The following is a 25,966-nucleotide window of genomic DNA, read 5'->3' as shown; positions in this document are numbered from 1 at the left end:
TGCCCTTTGTGCTTCAAGGAGCTTTGCAGGCTCGTGCCTGGTGCGGACACCATGTGTCTCGTAGTGAACTGGAGAATTCTTGCCCAGAAAACTGAAAACTGTGGAACCACATATATAAATGTCCATCTTGAGATCACTTTAGGATCTAGTTCATTTTAATTTTAGACTAATATTCTTAATCAGTAGTGGCTTGAAACATTTTAACTTTCAGTTTCTCCCACTAATTATTTAATGACCTACAAACAAACGCTTGCAAAATTTGTTTACAATAAAAGGGATTCTTTTGTATTTTGAATAATTTCACCTTCTGGTTTATCGTTATAAGTAAGACGTTCACAAATAAATGCTAAATACTCTGATCAGTGCTAGGATCTAGTTCCTGTTGGCCTCCTCAGTGGCCACTGAGCATGTCCATTTCACTGCTTAGATCCTATTTGCAAGGTGACATCTTAGGACAATTTTCTCAATAAAAAGAGTCAGGAAACCCAGCATTTTACTCCTGGCTGACCCATTTTGTAATCTTGGTCAAGTTACTTAACCTCTCTCTGCTTCGAGTCCTCCTTCAGAAAATGGTGTGAATAATATCAACCTCCCTATATCTCAGAAGTGATTTGAGGCCAGCTACTTGTCTCTGCCACGTGTGACATCATGGTGGGGGAAAAGAGCTTTTAAAATGTGAAATATTATTAGCCTGGTGCAAGTCAGAGGTTATCACTGCAAAAGGCCTCTACAGAGGCCTTTTGAAGACTTCTTTTAACCCTTTCAGGCAGTATCTTCCTATATGGGTGGAGTTGCCACCTTCTATCATTTATTTCATTTTAAAGCTCTAACCCAGGCAGAAGCAGAACATGCTTGAGTTTTCACTGAAAACATTTGCATTTGAAGATTTCAGAATACTCCTGGAGGTAACCAAGGATACCTGAGATAGAGCAAAACCACACTTGGAATCATAGCATATGGGAATGGCTGATTTACTGCACTTATTCAAAACTTCACCTGCATGTATGCTAGTTCATATGGCCAGACCATTAGTAGACAGCCACTGAGGCACAGAAGAAAAATCTGGCTCAGCTATGCGTGAAAAATCATCATAACTCTCCCGTTGCAAGGTGCTTTTCCCTTTGGAAGTGCATGCCACACCTCTGTGGGTAAACATTCTATCTCTACCTTATAAAGGGAGAAATTGAGGCTTAGAGAGATCGAGTGGTAAATGCCAAAGGCAGGAGTAAGTTCCAGGTCTTCTGATGCTTTTCTAGGATTTTTCACTAAGTGAACATGATAATGGAAAGAAGGAAGAGAACATTGTGCACTAAATACTCCATTCAAATTTCACAGCAAAGGAGAAACTTTTTTAGTATCTGATATTCTCTGTGTGGCCAGAATTACTGGAACTATCTGCCCTCTTCCTCTCCTTATCTCTTTATAAATTGGCGTCAAGGGTAACAGGTAAGAATCCTCTACTTTTAAACAAAGTAGACCCTTAACATTCATAGACCGAGTTTCTAACACATGTCATAGGGGCAGGAATTTGAATCACATGCTGTGTGTAGGACTGAATCTCTTAGCTAGTGAGGGAGCCTTGCTGCCACGTGGCATTCAGATATCAATGTGGCGTCTTTGTTCTTCACTCATGGCCATACAGCAGTTCTATGGAAAACAATTACACTCTAGAGTGATATTCCAAAGTTTGAGGATTTCCAAAGGCCTTGGGACATATTCCTTATAAATATTAAGGGATCACTATATTGGATTTCTCTGCTTTAATTTTGCTTTAGTGGCCAGAACCTCAGTGGCAATGTTAGTGCTCAGAGTAGTAACTAAACTCATCTCAGATTCCTAACATATCTCTCCTCCTCCTACTTGGCTTCTGACTGGTGGTTGCTTTAAAAAAAAAAAAAAAAAAAAAAAAAACCAAAACAGTTTCTCATTTTTATCATTCTATTTTGTATGTGTTTTGTTGTAAATTGTCGCAAATCCTTTCTTAGATCTTAAATCCCAAATAAATGTTGAAACTAGGCTTCCTAGAGTCATCTAGCTTAGTCCCAGGCCTACTATAATGTCAGAACTACTAAAGAGAATTAAATTAAGAACAATGATTTCTTAAAAGACAATAATGAATGTTATTTAATTTTTTATTATTTTTTATTGAAGCATTTTCATTTTATTTTTATAATTGAAGTATAGTTGATTTACAATATCATGTTAGTTTCAGGTGTACAACACAGTGATTCCGTTCTACATACATATATATATTCTTCAGATTCTCTTCCTCCGTAGGCCATCACAAAATATTGAGTATAGTTCCCTATGCTACACAGTAGGTCCTTGTTGTCTATTTTATATATAGTAGAGTGTATATATTAATCCCAACCTCCTAATTTATCTCTCCCCTCACTCCCCTTTTACCTTTGGTAACCATAAGTTTGTTTTTTATGTCTGTGAATCTCTTTCTGTTTAGAAAATGAGCTCATTTGTATATTTTTTATTGCTTTTTTTAGATTCCGCATAGAATCGACATATTTATCTTTTTCTGTCTGACTTAGTATAATAACCTCTAGGTCCATCCATTTGCTGCAGATAACATTTCTTTGTTTAATGGCTGAGTAATATTCCATATACACCACATCTTCTTCATCCTTTCATCTGATGATGGACGCTTACGTTGTTTCCATGCCTTGGCTATTGTAAATAGAGTGCTGCAATGACCATTGGGGTGCATGTATCTTTTGGAATTATGGTTTTCTCTGGATATTCGCCTATGAGTGGGACTGCCGGATGATATGGTAACTCTATTTTTAGTTTTTTTCAGTGGAACCTCCATACTCTTCTCCATAGTGGCTGTACCAATTTACATTCCCACCAACGGTGTAGAAGGATTCCCTTTTCTCCACACCCTCTCCAGCATTTATTGCTTGTAGACTTTTAGATGATGGCCATTCTGACCAGCGTGAGGTGATCCCTGCATTGTAGTTTTGATCTGCATTTCTCTAATAGTGATGTTGAGCATCTTTTCATGTGCCTATTGGCCATCTGTATGTCTTCTTTGGAGAAATGTCTATTTAGATATTCCTAGGTATTTTATTCCTAGGTATTATATAAAATACCTAGGTCTATTCCTAGGTATTTTATTCTTTTTGATGAAATGGTAAGTGGGATTGTTTCCTTAGTTTCTCTTTCTTATCTTTCATTGTTAATGCATAGAAATGCAACAGATTTCTGTGTATTATTTTGTATCTTGCAACTTTACCAAATACATTGATGAGCTCTAGTAGTTTTCTGGTATCATCTTTAGGATTTTCTAGGTATTATAGTATCATGTCATCTGCAAACAGTGACAGCTTTACTCCTCTTTTTCCAATTTGGATCCCCTTTATTTCTTTTTCTTCTCTGATAGCTGTGGCTAGGACTTGTAAAACTATGATGAATAAAAGTGGTGAGAGTGGACATCCTTGTCTTGTTCCTGATCTTACAGGAAATGCTTTCAGTTTTTCACCATTGAGAATGATATTTACTGTGTGCCTGTCATAAATGGCCTTTATTATGTTGAGGTAGGTTCCCTCTATGCCCAGTTTCTGGAGAGGTTTTTTTTTTTTTTTTTTTTTTTGTGGTACGCCGGCCTCTCACTGTTGTGGCTTCTCCCGTTGTGGAGCACAGGCTCCGGACGCACAGGCTCAGCAGCCATGGCTCACGGGCCCAGCCACTCTGCAGTATGTGGGATCTTCCCGGACCGGGGCACGAACCTGTGTCCCCTGCATCAGCAGGCGGACTCTCAACCACTGCGCCACCTATGAAGCCTGGAGAGTTTTTTAATCATAAATGGATGTTGCATTTTATTAAAAGCTTTTTCTGCATCGGTTGAGATGATCATCTGGTTTTTTTTCTTCAATTTGTTAATGTGGTGTATCACACTGATTGATTCATGGGTATTGAAAAATCCTTGTATCCCTGGGATAAATCCCACTTGATCGTGGTGTATGATCCTTTTAATGTGTTGTTGAATTCAGTTCGTGGATTTTGTTGAGGATATTTACGTCTATGCTCATCAGTGATATTGGCCTATGATTTTCTTTTTCTGGTGGAATCTTTGTCTCATTTTGGTATTAGGGTGATGGTTGCCTCATAGAATGGGTTTGGAAGTGTTCCTTCCTCTGCAATTCTTTGAAATAGTTTCAGAAGGATAGGTGTAAGTTACCTCTTCTCCAAATGTTTGGTAGGGTTCGCCTGTGTAGCCATCTGGTCCTGGACTTTTGTTTGTTGGGAGTTCTTTAGTCACAGATTCAATTTCAGTACTTGTAATTGGTTTGTTCATATTTTCTATTTCTTCCTGGTTCAGTCTTGGGAGAGTGTACCTTTCTAAGAATTTGTCCATTTCTTCCAGGTTGTCCATTTTATTGGCATAGAGTTGCTTGTAGTAGTCTCTTAGGATGCCTTTGTATTTCTGCAGTGTCAGTTGTTACTTCTCCTTTTTCATTTCTAATACTTTTGATTTGAGTCTTCTCCCATTTTTTTCTTGATCAATCTGGCTAAAAGTTTATCAATTTTGTTTATCTTTTCAAAGAACCAGCTTTGAGTTTTATTGATCTTTGTTATTGTTTCCTTCATTTCTTTTTCATTTATTTCTGCTCTGATCTTTATGATTTCTTTCCTTCTGCTAACTTTGGGTTTTGTTTGTTCTTCTTTCTCTAGTTCCTTTAGGTGTAAGGTTAGATTGTTTGAGATTTTTCTTGTTTCTTGAGGTAAGACTGTATTGCTGCAAACCTCCCTCCTAGAACTGCTTTTGCTGTGTCCCATAGGTTTTGGATCATTTTCATTTGTCTAGGTATTTTTTGATTGCCTCTTTGATTTCTTCAGTGATCCATTGGTTATTTAGTAGCAGATTGTTTATCCTCCATGTGTTTGTGCATTTTTTTTCCTTCAAGTTAATTTCTAAACTCAGTGTTGTGGTTGGAAAAGATGCTTCATTTGATTTCAATTTTCTTAAACTTATCAAGACTTCCTTTGTGGCCCAGCATGTGATCTACTCTGGAGAATGTTGCATGTGCACTTGAGAAGAATGTTATGTTCTGCTCCTTTAGCATGGAATGTTCTTTAAGTATCAATTTAGTTGATCTGGTCTAATGTGTCATTTAAGGCCTGCGTTTCCTTATTGATTTTGTCTGGATGATCTATTGATTTAAGTGGGATTTTAAAATCCCCCATTATTACTGTGTTACTGTCAATTTCTCCTTTGTCTCTTAACATTTGCCATATATATATTGAGGTGATCCTCTGTTGGGCGCATATATATTTACAATTGTTCTATCTTCTTGTATTGATCCCTTGATCACTATGTAGTTTCCTTCCTTGTCTCTTGTAACAGTCTTTTTTGTCTGATATGAGTATTGCTACTCCAGCTTTCTTTTGATTTCCATTTGCATGGAATATCTTTTTCCATCCCCTCACTTTCAGTCTATATGTGTCCCTAGGTCTGAAGTGGGTCTCTTGTAGACAGCATATATACATGTCTTGTTTTTGTATCCATTCATCCAGTCTATGTCTTTTGGTGGGAGCATTTAATCCATTTACATTTAAGGTAATTATCAATATGTACGTTCTAATTGCCATTTTATTAATTGTTTGGATTTGTTTTTGTAGGTCTTTTTTTCTTCCTTTTTTGCTCTCGTGATTTGATGACTATCTTTAGCGTTGTCTTTGGATTCCTTTTGTGTGTGTGTATATTATAGACTCGTTTGTGGTTACCGTAAGGTTTTGATATAGCAGTCTGTATGTATACACGATTGTTTAAGTTGCTGATCTCTTAATTTCAAGTATGCTGCATTCGTGCTCTCCTCCTCTCACAATTACTGATGTTGATATCACATTTGTGTGTGGATGATTTCCTGCCTTTATCAGTGAGCTTTCCCATTTCGTACTTTTTTTTTTTTTCTAGTTGTGGCCTTGTCTTTTCCACTTAGAGAATTTTCTTTAGCCATCTGTTGTAAAGCTGGTTTGGTGGTGAATTCTTTTAGTGTCTTCTTGTCTGTAAAGCTTTTAATTTCTCCATCAAATCTGAATGAGATCCTTGCTGGGTAGAGTAATCTTGGTTGTAGATTTTTCTCTTTCATCACTTTAACTATGCCCTGCCACTCCCTTCTGGCCTGTAGAGTTTCTGCTGAAGAAACACTGATAATCTTATGGGGGTTCCCTTGTATGTAATTTTTTGCTTTTCCCTTGTTGCTTTTAATATTTTCTCTTTGCTTTGTGTCTCAGCATGTTCCTCCTTGGGTTAGTCCTGTATGGGACTCTCTGTGCTTCCTGGACTTGGGTGACTGTTATCTGTCTGCTAGGTGGGGCTGTGTTCCCACCCTGTTGGTTGTTTGCCCTGAGGCATCCCAGTGCCGGAGCCTACAGGCTGTTTGGGGGACCAGGTCTTGGTGCCAAGAGCCCAAAATCTCTGCCTCCAGCCAGAGTTCACATAGGTCCCTGCCGTGTCCGTCACCAGCTTTTATGACCCCAGAAAGAGCCACAGCTGCCCCCCACCTTTGCAGGAGGCTCTCCAAGACCAGCAGGTAGGTCTGGCCCAAGCTCCTATGGAGTTACTCCTTTTGGCCTGGGTCCCGTTGCATACAAAACCTTGTGTGCGCACTCCAAGAGTGGAGTCTCCGTTTCCCCCAGGACTGTGGGGCTCCTGCACTCAAGCCCTGCTGGCCTTCAAAGACAACTCTGGGGGCTCCACCTCCCCATGCCAGGCCTCTAGGCTGGGGAGCCTGGCATGGGGCTCAGAGCTCTCTCTCTCTGGTGGGAGAACTTTTGTGATATAATCATTCTCCAGTTTGTGGGTCACCCACCTGGGTCATGTGGGATTTGATTATATCACGAGTGCACCCCTCCTACCATCTCTTGGTTTCTTCTTATGTCTTTGGATGCAGAATATCGTTTTTTTGGTAGATTCCAGTCTTTTTTATCAATGGTTGTTTAGCAGTTAGTTGTGATTTTGGCATGCTTGTGAGAGGAGGTGAGCTCAAGGTCCTTTTACTCTGCCATCTTGTCTCCAACCAACATCAGGTTCTTGCAGAATAAAATAATTTGTGTTTTAACCATAAAGTTTGAACATCTTATAGGCAGCGTCATATTACCTGTTTGAATCTTGGAACACAAGTTTGACAATATAACCTCAAAGGAAAGTTGGAGAGATATATATATGGGAAAGAGCTCCTAAAGGGTGTCCATCCAGGAAGTCAAAGTTTCTGCAAAACTTTCTAACACCTGCAGGCAAAACCTCACAAAAGGGTTCCAATCCTTCCACACCAGCCTATTCTGGCTGACCACCTCTGTCCCTGAATGGAATAATGAACCTTTTTATAGATGAATTCATCCAAATTCTGTATCTGGTGGTAGCTAAGAATTATGTCTTGAGTGACACCTACTGGTTGAGAAAGCTACTCCCCCAAGCATTTTCCGAATTACCTGGGTGCCTGTTAGAAATGCAGAGGAGTTCCTTGGCTGAGGACTCTGTATTTTTCAAAACTGCCCCAGGTGATTCACATGTATCCTTGAGTTTGAGAACCACTGATTCAGGTGCTCCCAAGTCAGATATCCACACAGGGCTGGCAGACCTGATGACACTGCAGGAAGTTAGAAGGGGCCGAGACAATGGGATGGGTTAGGCCTGAGCTTTGTAACCACCTTCCTGAACACTCAAAGAGGGAAGGGGTGGTGTAAAGAGGATGGGGAACACAGAATCCCCAGGGATAAGGTCAGCTGCCCTCCTGGCAGTGAGGGCGGGGGTGGCAGTGGCCTGGGACCTTGAGAGGAGTGGCCCCTGGCCGCCTTCTCTCATTCCCAATGTGGAGGGAGGTTGCAGGAGTGTGAAAAGCATGTGCTGCACGGCTCTAACGCCTGTGCTTCCTGCCCCACAGACGATTCCAGCTCCTGGAGTTCTCCCGCTGCTGCCTCCCCAGGTCTGCCGGAAGTAGGCGCCTCCCTCGAGGACGTCCTCTCTCCATTCTCTCCATCACATCCAGCCCCACCATCCGACCCTAACAACCAGATAAGCCCAGACCCAACTTGGGATATCAAAAGGGAACACGACGTTAGGAAACCAAAGGAGCTTTCAGCCGGCAGCCAGAAGAAGCAGCGCCTCGGGGAGCAGAGTGAGCTTTCGGCAAGCCCGCAGCGGGCGGTGCAGCCGAGGCTCGAGGAGGTGCCTGGTGGCCAGGGGCAGCCTGAGGCCAGCAGGCCCTCCTCAGAGGCCAGGGCACCCGGGCCCACAGCAGTGGACGCAGCACGGGCCAGCAGCAAGGAGGGGCTGCATGCGGCAGTGGGCCCCGAGCTCGGCCGGCGTGAAGGCCCCGGAATGGCACCTGCATTCGTGGGCCCAGGCTGCGGCGCGGGTGTGCGGGAGGCCGAGGGCAGGGCAGGCACACGTGCGGGGCCCAGGCAGGGCACGCGGCCCTCAGGGGGAACCCCTGTGCGCAAGGCTGCTGTTGCGCCAGGGCCCTGGAAGGTGCCAGGCTCCGACAAGCTGCCGGGCATCCTCAAACCCGGCGCCTCGGCCGCAGGCAGATGAGCCCACTGCCCCGCCTCAATACCTGCAGGCCATTCTTCTTAGGTTCCGTCTCATGGTGTTTTAATTTATTTTCACTGTCACGTGCATAAATCCACGAGGCACCAAGGCTTGGGAGCACCGACATGAAGTCCCACGTGTCAACAAGCATGGTCCATATGGCATCCACGGCAGACCCAAACTGATCCTGAAGCTCCCAGTTCCACTGCGGGGGCTTTGGCAGCTATGGAAGAACCAAAATAACGTGAAGAACATCACAGAGAGTGCAGTGTAGCTTTAGTAAAACAAGAAAGAACAAAATTCCCCCACTGCATGAAGGATTTGGATGTCATCCAAACTTTATATCAAGAAACATATCAAGAAACTGGACAAGTTAAGAGCAATCACAAACTGGAATATCGCCTTAAAAATCAAACTGCACGGAGCAAGCTGAAACTGAGACAAGATTATATCTTTTAATCTGAAGAGTTGTAAATAAATTGTTCTGGACATATCTAGACAGGGGTTAAGAGGTTTCTTTGAAACATTCAGAACTGTTCACCCATGACACGTTTCCATGGCTCACTTGTGGCACCATCACCAGTTTTAGCAGCAATGTCCCCTGCATACTGCAGGATGAATTAGAAATCTAGTGAATTCATTGGTGTGATGCCATTTTTACTGCCATTTCTGTGATCACGTTTCTGTGCATTTTCAGTGGTAGGAAAAAAGTTTTAAAAATTGTATCCTAGGGAACAGTCTGCCATAAGTCAAAATTTTGCAGTTTAGCTCATAGATCTTAATTGGTTTTCATCTAAAATAGGAATTTTATAACTAAAGGACCACAATTTGTTAAATTGAGATTGGCAACGCTGCAGTTCCTTTATGAGAAGGCCTTCCTGTTGTCTCAGAGTTAGCAGCTTATTTGACAGCAACATTACATTTCACTCATTTTGCTGTCTTCCATTACTTCATTTTCACTTTGATAGAGCAGAGGCAAAGTATTTCTCCTGTATTTCTCAGATTACAATGAATCTCTCTCTGATATTAAAAAATCATTAGTATGACCCATTTCTTTTCATTAAAGAACATGGATCTTTTTAGCATGTCTTATTATTTCTCCTTTTATTTCCATTTGGTTTGCTTTTTTGTCTAGATCTTTGTTTATCTTCCTCATCCATGGTAGATACCCTAGTATCTCTAAGGATTGCCTTTCTTCTCTGCTGTTTTGATCTTTCTTTGTAAAATTTTACCTTCAGTTAATTATCCATGCATTCTTATTTGTAGCTGCACATATTAAAAGGCAAATGTTTCAGAGGGCAGTTTCTCTTTAATATGACCTGAATGAATGAGGTGTCATCCTCCCCATATTCTGCCCTTTACAGGAGTTCAAATGCAAATAAGCCTTACCTCCCTGCACCTGAAGTCAAATAAGTAAAACAGGGAGATCAGGTCCCATCACAGGCAGTCACAAGTAACAGCTTCCTTGGGTTGACTCTTTCCCTCTCTTTGTAATTGTAGTATCCTGAGCACCAGCTGTTTAATTTCCATCAAGCATAGGTGTAGTTTAGTTGTTTGACAAGAGGAGAATATGGTTGAAAGCCTCAAGTGAAGAGTCTTGCAGCCTGTAAAAGCAATTTCCAAAAATGAAACCTAGTCATCATAAACTAAAGCACAAACACATGTAGCAGTTTACAGTACTTTTGGTTTAATCTCAATTACTCTCTTTCTCCCCTGGACTACAGATCCAGTATAGTTTGCCATTAATTTATTGAATCTGGTTTTGGACAATGCTTCTGTAGTGTAGCTGCACGTCCCGGTACTGTATCCTCTGACCTTTATTTTCCATGTGTTACAAAAGGATAAAAAAATTGAGATTACGCTTGCATAAATTCTAATTTGCACAGTTCACAGCTACTACTTGTGCAGTAATTGCTTTATGCAGCTGTAATCCATAACCTGTGAAGACAGCACATCATCTAAACCCCATTCCAAATAATATTTCTGTGTAGTGTTAGCTGTGAATTTACCCTGTACAGCTGTATCTCTATAAATATAATTACATGTATTAATAGTCACAGAAAGACTGTAAGTGAGCAACTATTTTTATGAAACGCACCACTATGGATAAATTAACTTTTACAGAAATCTTGTTTACTGTATGATATTCTAAAACACTGTCAAATAAAATATATATCCAAAAATATTTTCTTTTTCCAACTATATAGGCTGTGTGTTGTCGACTGAAAAAAAAAAAAAGCACAGTGTGAGAGTTGTGAGTTCAGTTTTATTTGGGGCAAAATGAGGACTATCGCCCAGGAGACAGCATTTCAGATAGCTCTGAGAAACTGCTCCAAAGAGGTGGGGGGAGAGGTATTATATAAGATTTTAGCAAAGCGGGGGTATGTGCAGTCAGGCACACATTTTCACAGAGGCTTGCTGCCAGTCACGAGGAGCACATGTCCCCATTAATGATTTTACTGCTTTTCTAGATATGAGGAGATGCAAGATTTGGACTCATACAATATTTTCCTGAAAATATCTAACTATCCAAAGACCTGTTCTGCCAGAGCACAGAGTGCTCATTCCTGATCTCCACCCTGGCCTCCATTCAGGGGGTGCTGAAGGTCAGTGACGACCGTGGCTACTGACCTAATCCTTGTAGAGGCAGATGGCAAGTGCCAGTTTTTAGTTGGCAGGGCCGCCTCATGGTCATAAATTCAACCATGGTTTGGGAGGCATTTCATGACCGTTTCGTCCCATGGTGCTAGGAATGCTCATTCCTAAGTCAGGCGAGGATTTCACTGATAGGCCACTCAGTGTGCTATTACTGGACTAGGCCTTATTAACAGTAGTCAAAAGTCGCTGGACCACCTGTCTTACTAGTCTGTTACAGTCCAGGAAATAAAAATTCCCTCTTGCTGCTTCTTCCCATATCTAGAGTTACACTATTAAAATCACTGTTCTCATATAGAACTATATATGTGGTCAACTGCTTCAAGTCACCTAGACATCATTTTATCAGAGGTTCAGTCACACATGTGATAATGCAGGAAACAACAGTTTTGTAAAACAGGCAATATACAAATAACATAGCTAGCAGTATTAGTAAGGTCCTAAGTAAGAATTTAAGTCGAGAGCTTCCATTAGTCATATCCCCAGGTTGTCTGACTTAGTTTGTTCTGTACCAATCCTTGCCTCTAAGGGAAATCATATACTGGCATTGTCTGTAAGGCGCCCAGCCCGATTTCCTCATGTCACTAGGCTGGTTATCCTTAGTATGGTTTAATTGTACCCAACATAGGGAGCCTTTAAACTTAAGTGACCATAGCCTAGTGTTAACCACATAAATCCATCCCATAATTTTGGGAGGTTATAGGCTTTGGCTGAAATTTTGTCTCTTGCTCTGATTGAACTTGAGTGACTGTAAAAGAAAATTCATACTTATGGCCAGGGTCAGAGCAGGTAGTATTAATTGCCCAGGTGAGGGGATCCCACCTAGTAATATCAATAGTGTCCTGAACAGAACTATAATTTTCTTTTAGAATAAATTTCCTAAGAGCCAACCAATCAGAGCCTTGGACAGGAGAAATCCACCAAGGTAACCCAGAAGTATGAGACACAGGTCACAAACCGAACGACTGGACTGAATTTTAAAACAAGCATAGGATCATGCCCATGATAGAAAAACATTTGATTCTTATACAAAGGTCCAAGAAGTCAAGAAAACACAATAAATGATCTTACGGGTCAGGTGCAGCATCTTAGGCCAGCTGTCTACTTCCAATGTTGTTTTCCTCTCATCCTGGTATGAGTGTAGTTTCTCCTCTGTTTGAGCGTTGTTTTAAGGTGATTTTGACATCAGCAGCCCTCTCTATAGACCAGTCCAGTGCAGGGGCCCTTTCTATGTGAAAATATTAATCCAAGAGTCAATTCCCTTCAGTTTTGCTGTGCATGAGCTAGTGCAGAGTACCTGATAAGGGTCTTTCCATCTAGGTTGGAGATGGTCCTTTAAAAGATGTCTTTTTTCAGTACACATAATGACCTGGTTACAGGTCTTGGGACATCTGATCTTCATCCAAAGATAGATGATATAAGCTTCAGAAACAGACTTAAGAGTGTCCTATTAATGACTCAGTTAAATTTAATATTAACATTAATATCAGCAAGGAATTAATGACAGCAAGGAACTATCTGAGAAGTCAGTCTTAGGCAGTAAATGCAGACCCCAACAAAACTAGAATTTAATATTCACTGAAACATAACTTTTTCTAAAATTACCCTTATTTCTACCAAATATAGCCAAATTAAGACCAATTTGTAAAGTAAGTCTAGTCTCAATAAACTTGGCCTGATGATTTATATAAATGTAATTGATCATATAGGCTTTTCTTTTTTTAAAAAAATGGGTTTGCTAGAACTTTTATAAGGAGTCTCAGATTGAACTTTTTTTTTACATCTTTATTGGAGTATAATTGCTTTACAATGGTGTGTTAGTTTCTGCTTTATAACAAAGTGAATCAGTTATACATATACATATGTTCCCATATCTCTTCCCTCTTGCGTCTCCCTCCCTCCCACCCTCCTTATCCCACCCACCCCTCTAGGTGGTCACAAAGCACCGAGCTGATCTCCCTGTGCTATGCAGCTGCTTCCCACTAGCTATCTATTTTACGTTTGGTAGTGTATATATGTCCATGCCACTCTCTCGCTTATGTCAGATTGAACTTTTAAAAGGCCTCTCAGGGCTAGGAAAGTCATGCCCACGGCTTGTCACAGACATTGTCTTACAGATTTAGGTGAATTCCTCCTTTTTCACGGTCCCCAAATACTTTGAGATTCCTGCACCTGTTAGGAGGTGTCCTTCCTAATTTATCTGATAAAGCTACTGGGAACCTATGCGTTTCCGATCTCTGGAGGGATCAGATAGAGAGGCAAGATAAATGTTTCAATTCTGCTTACAAAGGTATAATTTACCAAACTGCTATAAGTCATAATTAGCTTGAGGAGAAGGGTTTCCTTATATCTGGAAAACACAGATTAAAACCAATTATTTCTCAGACAGAAACCATAAAAATTATAGCCATAGTCACCAGTTCACTCAGTCCTACTGTTAACAGTTTTATGAAGCCATCAGGTTTCCCATTAGAATTCTTTAATTTCTTACCCAGTTCAGTGTTATGGTCTGAAAGTCAGAAACCTGTATTTGTCAAAAAGTCCTTTCTGGAAATCTTCTTGAAGAGGAAGCATTTTTGTAAAAGCATCAGAGTGAAACCATAACTGTCTATAATGATAAAAGATTTAAGGCACCTTTAAAATATGATTACAATGCAATTGACAAAGAAACTTGGTTACTGCTGTGACATACAACACTTTAATAACTAGAATTATGACTGATAATTTTACCAGGAGATACCAGATTTTCAAGAATTCCATATAATTTCTAGAACACCTATATTAATAACATTTTCCCATTAATATAACCTAAGAAGACTTATTACTCATTTGACAATACTTCCCATGTAATTTAATCTACCAAATGAACCTAATTAGTTTGATATCTCTCTTTGGGGTGTTTCAGGGACCCTTGGAAGCATTCCAAAGTTAGCTAGGGGTTAAAAGAACTTCATTAGGATTTGATTTGGGAAGTTTTGTAAAAAAAAAAAAAAAATCAAAAAGCTTTAAAACACTTGGTCAGATAGGATCATAGGCCACTGTGGAACAATATTCACTTAACCAAAGTGGCAGTAAAAGATTTCAAAGGCAAATACAGATCAGATCACTTAAAAGGTAAAGAAACTTAAAATCTGTTATCAAAGGCAGCTCAACATTTTAAGAAAACTTTTCTCCTAACAGAGATAAAAACCAAATTCAAGTTTTGCACCAGCTTACTTTTAAAATTCATTTACTCCACTAAATTTATTCTAAACTTAGCCAACCCTGACCATGCACAAAACTCTTTTGTCGGCAGTGCTCATTTGAAGGAAATAATTACTGGAAGTTGACTTGAGTTTTAAAAACTGCAGTTCTCACAGATTATTCAAAGGATACGTTTAATGCCCCAAACAGGACTTCTTTGAAACTTGACTTTAAATACAGTGAAATTGCCAGGGCAATATCTGTTGACTTTTTTCACCCAAGTAAACTGAGAGTTTTCTTGTATACAATCTAGTTGGTATTTGCCTGTCAGCTGACTACATCATTTATGAATTGGCAGTATGTTTCTGTTGCTTGCTACACTGATTGATACTGAGCCTTTTTTTCAAAAAGGATTTAAGGTATCAATTACCAGTAAATTCCATCACATTTTTTCCTTTTAATTCTGAAATTTTGTCATGCAAAATCCCAAGTTTATGCAGAAGCCAACATTTAGTGAAAAGCAGTGTAAAGGTCCAAAATGAATGGCCAAGAAAACCGTCTGCAACATATTACAATACCTACACTAGGGAGAAGAGAGAGTTCTATGAAGTAATAGTAATAGGATGATGACAACCCTGCCATCAAGGAGATTACAACCCAAAGAAACAGTTCTCAACCCTAGTGCTGTCAAGACTTCCCACTGATGTCAACAGGAGACCTAAAATTCCCAAGCTATTTTTTACTCCAATAGAATTTTTTAAAAATTAAATCTCCAAAAAAAAAATTAATTAAATCTATGTATCACTCTTAGAAAAGGGAAGAAGCTGATACAAAGTGTGAAATCAAGCACAAAAGTTGAGATATTTACAATAAATATATGTCGTTCTTTATGAACTAATCTGAGAATGGCCAAGTGCAAGCTGAAAAAGCAAAAGACACATAAAACAATGTAGTTAACAAAATGAGGTGTAGATATTAATTTTGCACATCTGATTACTATTCTAAAAGAAAATAAAAGTCATTAGGGCATCAAAAAGACCACAAGTCAGAGACCAAAGAGATTAGGGCAGGGGCAGAGCAGCACTAGGGCCAGGCAAGTGAGGAGCCTGGCCTGGAAGGACAAGGGTCTCACCATGAATCACATGTTTCCAAGGTCAGGCCGGAAAATAAAAAGCGAAGAGAGCCAGGTGGAGACTGGGCGGAGCAACAAGCACATCCCTCCTCTGAAGCTGTCATTTTGTCAAGTCCAAGTCCACTGTGGAACTTTCAGTTTCCCAAGTGAGGAAAAAAAAAAAAACAAGAAAAAAAAAAAGAAATCAGCTTTTTAAATGAAATTTGATGTTTTTTTTTAAAGTCTGACCGGTTTAATTCACATTTTTAAGAAACACTGAACAGGAAGACAAGACACTACCACAACAAGCCATCTGCAGACAGAGACTGGCCCACAGCCCACCAATTTGCAGCCTCTGTCTTGGAACAACAGCCAGGCTTTCAGCAGAGAATCCCTCGCTTTCATCAGGATCTGATTCACCTTCCAAGCAGTGGATCATACACACCCCAGAAACTGTGAAGTGTGTGGCTCCTGAGGTCTGTACGTGCCTAGAAGAGCTTCGAATGTGTACTCCAAGCGTCAGGCACTCGACCAGAAACCTGATTGATGTTCCTGCAGTAGAGGTGCGTTTGCTGTGAAGCTGAAGAAACAAGCTTGCATAAGCCCTAAAGCTTACTTGAAACTTTACATTTTCTTTCATATTGAGTCTCCCCCCAAGCTTGGGGATCCCCAAAGATGAATCTGCCCCTGCCCTACTGATACTATTTTTTAGGCCAAACTCACAGCGAAATCGAGTGACCTAATTGCTGAAGAATTTGGATTTAATAGAGATTTCTTTTTCAGCTAACCATAGTGCCAGACACGATGCCTATAAAATCACCAGAGTGCTTTCCAAGTCTTAAACTAGTAAGAGCACTATGTCTAATGACAGTGCGTGATTCTGCATCATGTCTAGTTTATTTAGGGCACCAATTAAATGTGTAGAGATGATTATGATTATTGGTGGTAATAGCAGCTGTAGTTTGTAAACATTTGGGTATAAACAATGGAGCAACAACCTAGGATTACACTGACCTCTTCCTGGGCATTTGGCAGCATATCACCCAGGCAGCCCAGTGATCAGGCACTCCAGAAAAGTTGAAGTCTGTCCCACCACCCTGGGGAGGGTAACTGGCAACCACAAATGAGAGCCGTATCTGTTTTAAAAGGTTCTGAGAGTTTTCTGTGATCTTTTCTTCTGATGAAACTGCCTCTTGGAGAGTGATTTCACCTGGAAGAACCTGGGAATCTTGTGAAGCAACAAAGTGACCTTTTGTCATTGAGTGGAAGGTAAATTTTCTAAAACCCTAACAAGGTTTATCCATGTGAAAGGAAATGCAACCTCCGCTATGATTTCTTCCTAGGTCAACTGCCTTCACACTGAGGAACACACGTTCCTGGGGCAGAGAGTCTTTCTAGGAGATACACAGGCACGGATGGCTTAAATGGAATCTATTTCCAGAACTTCAACTTCCATTTTTATGCATTTCAAACCTGCGGACTGCCAATTGCCCATTCCCAGTTGCCCTACACAAGGACCCTTTGCATTATGGAAGAAAGGCGGACCTATCACCTAACCTAAATTTTACTCTGGTTCATCAACCTGAAGTGTAAAACCTCTCGGGCATTAAACAAAGTGACAACTGGAGAATGCAGCCCTCCTGAGGGACAGTCAGGAGAGCAAACTACAGAGTAAGAATTGATGTAGGCAATGCCTTCCTTCAATCCAAGAGCCCTGGTAGGGTTCCTATCTATCTAAGAATTAGCACCCACGTTTACCTGAGTTTTAAAATAAAGTCAGACTTTTTCTGATTGAACGTGTGGTTTGGCTATTTGTCTGGCTTGACCACAAAGACTGGCTTTGCCAGCTAGATTATACGGCAGTTATTTTCCATTAAGCTGAATGAGTTAAATCTACAACTATAAGGTTTAAATAAAATATACTTAAAGCATATATAAAAGAGAAAACACATCCTTTGCAATATTTAAATTTGTGATAAGAATGTGGATGTCAACTTAAAAATGAAATCAGACCTAGAGTTTTATAAGATTATTTTAGGGGCTACGTGAAGCAAAAGGAGCACTCACTTGGGCAAACCTACTTAACTCAGCTTAATAAAAGTTTTTAAATAGTGTTGAATACCTACTATACATAAAACATTACAGGTGAACAGAACACAGGCCCCTATTCTCAAGTTAGGCGATCAAGACGGAAAGCAGCAAGCATGACGTGCTGGACTCTGGAGGATGCAGAAATGGTTGGAGGCAGTTAGAAGTCATCCTGGATAAAGGGCATTTCAGTTGGGTTTTGAAGGATGGGTAGAATTTCAAAAGGTAGAGGAGGTGTAAGGGATAGAACAGCATGAGGGAAGTCAGAGTTCAGAAACTTGGAAGTAGGTTAGAGAAACAGTGAATTGTTTATTTTGACTGACACTGTGACACAGAGAGAGAGAGAGCGAAAGAGCGAGAGGGAGAGAGCGAGAGGGAGAGAGGGGGAGGGGGGAGAGAGAGAGAGAGAGAAAGAGAGAGAGAAAGATAAACACAGGTAGGGTCAAGGAGATCACAAATGCTGTTAGGGAGCAGTTGAGAGTCATTAGAGGTTTCTGAACAAAGAAAAGATGAACTCAGCCCTGGGCTCTGGGAGGAAGCCCTGGCAGTCCTGTCCAGGTACAGTGGAGGTGGGAGACACTCTGGCAGGTACTGACATCCTCCAGGCGAGAGATAAGGAGACGTGAGCACCTGTCATGGTGCCAAGAACTAGTCAGGGACTCTGACTTGAGCACAGGGTAAATATTTGACACATATACATTTTTAAATTGTTGTTCTTATCAACTGAGGGACATAAAAACATCTGCAGTGGTGCTCTGGAATTCTCACTCAACAGATATTTATCAGGTGTCAGCCATGTGCCAGGCAGTGTGCAGAGGGCTGAGACTATAATCTTAAACTAGACAGGCACTACCCACCCCACAGAGACCGCACGCCTTCCCCAGTTCGCCAAGGACGGTCCTGGCTTTAAAACTGCGAGTGGGCATCCCAACAAACCCCTCAGTCCCGGGCAAACCGGGATGGTTCAGCCACCCTAGAGGAAGGGGCACATGGGCCAAGGTGGCAAATCTGAGGCCCGACAGCAGCCGGTCACCTGAGGGCAGAGGATTTGGAGAACTTGCCTGCAGGAGGCTGGAGAGCTGCGGGGTCAAGATCTCACAGGGCCTAACCGGCCTTGGCCAGCATTTGGGCCTCCACGCAACAGTCAGCAGGAGGCCACTGGTGGGTATTCATTGGGCAGGACGTCCTGATGTGATGTGGGGTCCCATACAGAACACGGGGCTAGAGGGGAGACGACCTTTATGCTCCCTGCTCCCTGCCTCTCTCCCTTCTCCATCCTCTGATGGAGGCTGCAGCCCTCACAGGCTGCCGACACTGAGCTCAGCCTCTCCCAGCTCCTGTCTCAGGCAGCCACCAGCCTTTCCGGGAGGACTCAGGAGGCCCTGCTGGTGTATTTCAACTCTTCGAAGAGCTTTCCTGGGCAGGTATCTAATCAGTAAACAGGCTCACAACTCTTATAGATTCTCTGCTCTTTTCTCCATCATCAGGATGTGGATTGAAGATTCATCTTGTGTTTCTACAATTAACCCTCACAGTGCCTGACATAATAGGCACTCAGTGAAATACTTGCTGAAGGTTGGATAATTTTTTTAAAAACCGGCCTTATGTCTAAATCCAATACAGTTTCCCTTGAATAAAAATGGCTTTCAACATGGTAAGTGGCCCTGACTAGTCAGAGTAGACAGTTTGCAATTTTTCTCAAGTTTGCTGCTATTTTTACAAAATTCTGAAAGGGCTTGATGTTTATATTTGAACACCACCTGGAATGAAGGCTAGCTTCTGCAACTCAACCAGGTGCTTTACCCAAAATAAACCCAGTAACTGTTTCCCCTTGACTTTCTCCTGTTCTTGCTCAGGCCCAGCTCTGTCCCAAAGCCAGCAGGCCTTGAGAAGACCCAGCTCTGGCTCTTATTTCATGAAGGTAAGGTCAGGACCAGAGAGCAGCAGAGACAGGGCAAGCCTTCTTGTTCCAACCTTCCTTGCTCAGAACCCAGGGAGAGACTTTCCACTAGCATCCTTAGCTGAGTTCTAGCACACTGGGTCCAGCGGGTCAGGGTCCCTCAGATGAACTTGACCTCCCCACTGTAAATGTTTGCTGGAAGCAGACAAAAGGCCCCTGCGGGTTTTGGCCTTGGACTGGTCCAGACTCCCTCTGCCTCTCTGCTCCAACCGCAACTCTTCCCAATACCACACACACACACACACACAAAGACACCTGTATCCCATCTGACTCCCTGCCCAGGCTCCTGTCACTCGTGTCAAGCAGCCTTTGAGTGACCACACTTTGGGCTCGACTCCTCCAGCCAGCCTCAGCCCTGCAGCCTGTACCAGGGCCCTGATACTCACCCGCTGGCCCCTTGCTTAAGGGACTCTACCTGAACTCCCTACATTGACCTCCCAGGATCAAAGACCCTCATGGTCTGCTCTCCACTAACCTTCCTGCCAGATGCAGCAGATCATTCACAACCCATCCCCAAACATTTTCACTCTGTTTTTAATCAAAGTCAACAAATACAAAACCCAGATTTTTTTTTTTCTTAACCATTTCTATTATCAAGGAGCTAATGGTGTAAGGCCTTGGTAGGTCTTAAAATATAGTTAGGTATAGATATCTTAAAAAACGAAGGAGTTATCTGGAACAGGCACCCACATTAAAGGGGTGGAGCAGCCAGCAATGATTTTGTCCTAAATTATTCTGCCAAGACACTTTCAAACAGAAGCAGTGAATCCTCTGAACCACTCCCAGAAGACTGCTGTAACAAATCCACTCCCACCTCCAAAGGCTTATTTCTCAGGTAACAGACCAGGAGTTGCTGGTTGAAGACGGAGATTTTCCTTATTTAGTGATTCAGAGACATGTTCCTTTCATTCTATGGCTCCACCATCCCCTAGAGCCTTGCTTGCTTCTGAAAGAGGGTCTGAGCACAAACAGCACCGCTATCCCCTGGAAGCTTGTTAGAAATGCAAGATCTCAGACCCTGCCCTGGACCTACTGTACCAGGCCAGTGTTTTAAGAAGATCTCCAGATATGGGTGACACCAACACACACAGAATTTTGAGAAGTCCTGCCCTAGAACCTCAGAGCCCTCTACATCCAGAGAGCCAAAGGGGAAAGAGGGCTTCAGTGAGCATTCCATTGAAGTCCCAGCCTACAAATGGCAGGTCACTCCCATTCCTATTCCACTGGTCATAACTAGTCACATGGGCACACTTGACACAAAGGACTCTGGGAAATGCAGTTCCTGACTGGACATCTGTCTGGCAGCTCCCACTCCACACTATGAAATTGGGAGGACAGATTTTGGTGGACAAACAGACATTTCTGACTCAGAGTATTTTTTGTATTTTTTTCCATGAGAAGAAAGAATATTTCCTCCTCTCTCCTAGAAACAGTTTTAGGATAAGGTGACATGGGAATTTTTCCAGCTTTTTTTGAGTTGTTTTGGTGGATTTTTTCCAGATTTATTGAGAAATGACCAACAAATAAAACTGTATATATTTAAAGTGTAAAACATGATGATTTGATATACATACACATTGTGAAATGATTCAAGTTAATGAACACATCCATCACCTCACACTGTTAACTTTTGTGTGTGTGTGTGTGTGTGTGTGTGTGTGTGTGTGTGTGTGGTGAGAACGCTTAAGATCTACTTCCAGCAAATTTCAGGTATACAATTCTATATTATTAACTGCAGTCACCATGCAGCTTCCATTGTGAAGGTGGTCCAGCCTGGAGCTAAATGGATCAATGTATTGGACAAGAAGATGTTCCCATGAACCATCATATCCATGAGAGGCTGTGACCACAAGTGGTTTCCATCAATGCTGCTTCCCTCCTCACCCTTAACACAAAGGGCATCCCTGAATGACCTTATCTTCTGAACAAATCTGAGGCATCCAACCAGGGATCAACAAACTTCTTCTGTCAAGTGTCAGACAATAAATATTTTGAGCTATGCTGGCCATTCTGTGTCTGATGCAATCACTCAGCTGTCGTTCTAGCATGAAAGCAGCATAGACAAAATGTAAATTAATTCACATTATATAAACAATATGGGAGAACTAATTTATTTTACAAACCTTTACTATTTATTAAGCTACTTAATGCCTCTGGTCCAGTCAAAATGTAAACTCTGTGAGGGCAGGAATCATTTCTATCTTCTTCCTTACTATAACCCTTGAACATATCACCATAACTGGCACATATAAATGAACGACAGAATAATTAAATTAATGTCACACATGGGGAAATTTGCAGATTGGAGGAGGTGTAGCAAATGCGCTGAGGTCCATCCTGGCCAAGGGGCCCACACAGGGTGGCCATGTAGCACAGGATAAGCATAAGACAAGAGAAAGTCATCAGCAAGGTCATTACTCTTTGGCAACCTGACCCAGAAGGGCCATCACAGAACAGGAAAGCCTGAGGCTTTCACCTTCTTGTCCAGTACATCAGACCATTTAGCACCAGAATGAACCACCCTCACAAAGGAAGCTGCATTGGTGACTACAGTAAATAACACTGTATTATATACTTGAAATTTGCTGGGAGGAGATCTTAAGCATCTTTACCATGCACACCTCCTTAGTGAGCAGGTGGCCAAAGGGCAAAGAAACACTGCTTTGACGGCAAATACCAGGCCCTACCCCAGGCCATGCGCGACATGTGTGTGCAAAGGAGAAACAAGCAGGGCTCTATTAACAGAGTACTTGTCATGGTGAGAGTCTCAAAATCGAATATGTAGGCCCTGGACAAGAGCAGAAGTCACACTAAAGGGACTGCAAAGAGGAGAAAACTTGGTCAAGGTCAGGAGCAGTAACAAATAATGAGGAAATTAGCATTTAATTACCATAAGCTGTGTGCCCAGCACTTTTACATATACTGTCTAGCTTTATCCTCACAGCAACCTCGTACGTTCATAATATTCTCCCCATTCCTCCAAAATTGCTTCTGTTTGGGTCGCACTATCTCATTCCAAGACTTACTGTAAAGCTACACAGAGCACCTCAACTCCACATGATTAACGTTTGGGACTGGATAATTCTTTGTTGTGGGAGGCTGTCCTGTGCATTCGTTATAGGATGTCTAGTAACATCCCTGACCTCCACCCACCAATTATGACCATCAAAATGTCCCCCTACGTTGCCAGGTACCCTGGGATGGGGGGAGGGGGCAGAGGCAGAACTGACCCCAGGGGAGAAGCTCGGAGCTACAGTAATCAACACTGTGAGGTGCTGGGAAATGGCAGACACAGGTCAATGCAACAGAAAAGGGCCCATAAACACAGCCAGACACAAGCCTCCATGGCAATTCACAGGAGACAGAACAGTCTTTTCAACGGATATATATATATGTACCTTGATGCATGCCTCACACTGTGTATAGAATTTGACTCAAAATGGATCATAGACCAAAATGTGAAACCTAAAAATTTGATAATTGGACTCAAGTAGAAATCGAAAATGTCTGCTATTCAAAAGACACTGTTAAAAAAAAATGGGAAAAAAGAGAGTCATAGACTGGTAGAAAATATCTGCAAAACAAAAATTTGATAAAGGAGTTGTATCATAAATATATTTTTAAATTCTGAAAATTCAGTAATAAAAGAATCAATTTATAAAAGGCATGAAATATTTATAAAGACATTTCATCAAAGAAGATATACAGAAGGAGAATAATTACATTAAAAAAGATGCCCAACATTATTAGTCACTAGGGAAATTCTAATTACAACCACAAGGAGATATCACTACACACCTACTAAAATGACTAAAATTTTAAAAGTGACATGCGTGGATAGTGGGAATGCAAAACGATGCAAGCACGTTGGAAAACAGTTTGGCAATTTCTTCTACAGGTAAAATACGCTTGCCATATGACCCTGCAATCCTGCTCTGAGGTACCTAGCCAAATGAAATGCAAACCTATGTTCACACAAAAACCTGTACGTGAATTTTTATAGTGACTCTATTTCTTATTCATCTAAAACTGGAAACATGCACACACTGAACCACTACTCAGCAATAAAGAAGACCAGGGAATTCCCTGGGCCGTCCGTCCAGTGGTTAGGACTCTGCGCTTCCACCACAGGGGGCACGGGTTTGATCCCTGGTCGGGAAACTAAGATCCCCGCATGCTGTGCGGTGTGGCCAAAAAAGTACCAAACTACCGTCATACATGGTAACACAGATGAATGTCAAATATGCTATGCCAGGTGGAGGGATCCATGCTCAAAAGGCTACACAATGTATAGTTTCATTTGTATGATGCTCTATAGCCATAACTCTGAAGACAGAAAACTAAAAGGCCAGGAAAGAGGACAGTGGTGGCCAGAGGCTGTGGAGAGGGGAGGTGCTGACCACAAAGGGGCCCAAGTGAACTCTGTGAGTGGTGAAACTCGTCTGTATCTTGACTGTGGTGACAGTCACACGACTCCATGTGTTTGTCAAAACTCACAGAACTACGTGGTCGGCTGTCCTTTTCCTCAGGTTCCACATCCGTGAATTCAACCAACCTCGGATTCGGTGGGGGTCGGTGGGGGGACTGAGAAAGTTCCAGAAAACAAAACTTGAATTTGCAGCGTCCCAGCAACTACTTACATAGCATTTACACTACATTTACAACTATTTACATAGCATTTCATTGTATTAGGTACTATAAGATATCTAGAGATGGTTTAAAGTGTTTGAGAGGATTTGCATAGGTTATATACTAAGGGACTGGAGCATCCGTGAATTTTGTTCTCTGCAGGGGTGGTGTCCCTGCAGATCCTCAAAAGGATGAATTTTACTGAATGTGAATTGTACTTCAAAAAACTATATATGAATAGGATTTCTGTTTAGACTTTGAGAAAGAAAATTAATCACTTATGAACCTGAATACAACTCTACGACTGTAATTAAATAAAACAAGTCAGACTCTGTCACTCTCCCGCTTATGCTCAGCATCCATCGCCCTCCCTCCACACACCTACCTGACCTCACCTCCTTCCTCTCCACCTTCCTTTCACTCCAGCTACACTGGCTCCCTGTTCTTCCTGAAACACTGTCTCTTTCCTTTGCTCACAATGCTCTTCCTCTTGATATCCGCATGGCTTCCTCCCTCAATTCCCTCAAGGCCTTTGCTCACTTTATCAGAGAGCTCTTTCCTGATCTCTCCCTCTCTCTGTCTCAATATTCCTCTCCACCTTACTCTGCTTTGTCTCCACAGCACTTCTCATGCATTTATTTTTTGTTTATATGCGCTAGAATGTAAGCTTCATCTTTATCTGCTTTCATCACTTTGGTCTCCTAGAACAGTTCCTGAAACACAGTAAGTGCTCCATCAGTATTTGTTTCTTTGTTTTTGTTTCTTGAAAGAAGCTTTTTTTTTGAGGTATAATTGACATATAGTATTATATTAGTTTCAGGTGTCATAAATACTTGCTAAATGAATGAATAAATAAATGACTGGATGTACTGATGGGTGCAGGGATGGAAAGACAGAGAGAGGGAGGGAGGGAGGGAGGGGTAGATTAGACGGGGCAGTTGACTGGATATCCTCTCAGAGAATTTGAATACAAAACATGAAATGAGAATGAGCAGCAATGGTAACAGTAAAAACTGAGACAAGAGCAGCTGTTTCACAAAAGGATTAAGCACTAAACTAGGAGTCAAAGACACTTGCTTATTTGAAACACTGTTGAGTCTGTCAGCATAGCCGCTAAACGTATGTCTGATTAATAACTGTATCACAGTCTTCTAACCAGCAACACCCTTCTCTCTGAGGCCTAGCTCCCTGTCTTCCTTACTTCCCTGAGTATCCCTACAATAAACCTCCTTTGACAAAGGTACGCCACACATGTCACTCACTCTTCCTTGGAACCTCAAAGACCCTAACCACCACTCATCCCCATACTCTTTCTGGTGGACTCAGACATGGATGGTTTCCCCTGCTCAGGAAAACGGTGCCCTCTGCAGGTCTCCATCGGCAGCAGTCAGAAGAGACTTGATCACGCAGAGTAAAGCCACTCTACTGCAAGCTCAATGCAGTGTGACAACAGAACTGTGTGTCCCCAGGAGACCCCTACACCTCCCTTCTTGCAGCATCAGGACAACTTGCCCCAACTCATCCTGTCCCTTAACCTTGCTTTGGTTGGGCATCCTTTAACCCTCAAACTCTTACCCACTCCTTTCTGACACTCCTTTTTCTGACCCCCCTCCCTGAAACCCTTCCACGGAGCTCTCTGAAAATCATCAGCAAAATCTCCACAACCTTGATTTCTTCTCTGAACTTTCCTGCATCTTTGTGCTCTCACTGGAACCTAGCTTCCCCTTGGGACACTGCTTTCCCTGCAGGCTCTCAAGTGGTGGCTGTTTTCTCTCCTACTTCTCTTGTTCCATGA

At 41.8% G+C, this 25,966-nt stretch overlaps 2 protein-coding genes across 3 annotated transcripts in view; one reads left to right on the top strand and one right to left on the bottom strand.

The window, feature by feature from the left end:
• MAGI2 (membrane associated guanylate kinase, WW and PDZ domain containing 2) overlaps positions 1–8,572 on the top strand; it is a 1,338,731-nt gene extending 1,330,159 nt beyond the window's left edge. For both annotated transcript variants that reach the window (XM_060020317.1, XM_060020318.1), the window contains one exon: positions 7,899–8,572. In XM_060020317.1, coding sequence (XP_059876300.1) covers positions 7,899–8,548 — 650 coding nt within the window. In that variant the 3' untranslated portion in view covers positions 8,549–8,572. The remainder of the gene's footprint in view (positions 1–7,898) is intronic.
• An 83-nt stretch (positions 8,573–8,655) lies between these two features.
• Positions 8,656–25,966, bottom strand: part of PHTF2 (putative homeodomain transcription factor 2) — a 163,112-nt gene continuing 145,801 nt past the window's right edge. The window contains exons 23-29 of the mRNA XM_060020316.1: positions 24,040–24,126; positions 15,940–16,074; positions 15,516–15,646; positions 13,692–13,808; positions 12,272–12,428; positions 9,935–10,149; positions 8,656–8,768 (exon numbers count right to left, since the gene is read on the bottom strand). The gene's annotated coding sequence lies outside the window, so the exon portion shown is untranslated. The remainder of the gene's footprint in view (positions 8,769–9,934; positions 10,150–12,271; positions 12,429–13,691; positions 13,809–15,515; positions 15,647–15,939; positions 16,075–24,039; positions 24,127–25,966) is intronic.

The sequence above is a fragment of the Delphinus delphis genome, chromosome 9 (genome assembly GCF_949987515.2).
Source record: "Delphinus delphis chromosome 9, mDelDel1.2, whole genome shotgun sequence".
NCBI lineage: Eukaryota > Metazoa > Chordata > Mammalia > Artiodactyla > Delphinidae > Delphinus > Delphinus delphis.
Note: the sequence above shows the minus strand (reverse complement) of the source record. Positions and strands in the feature narration are given on the sequence as shown.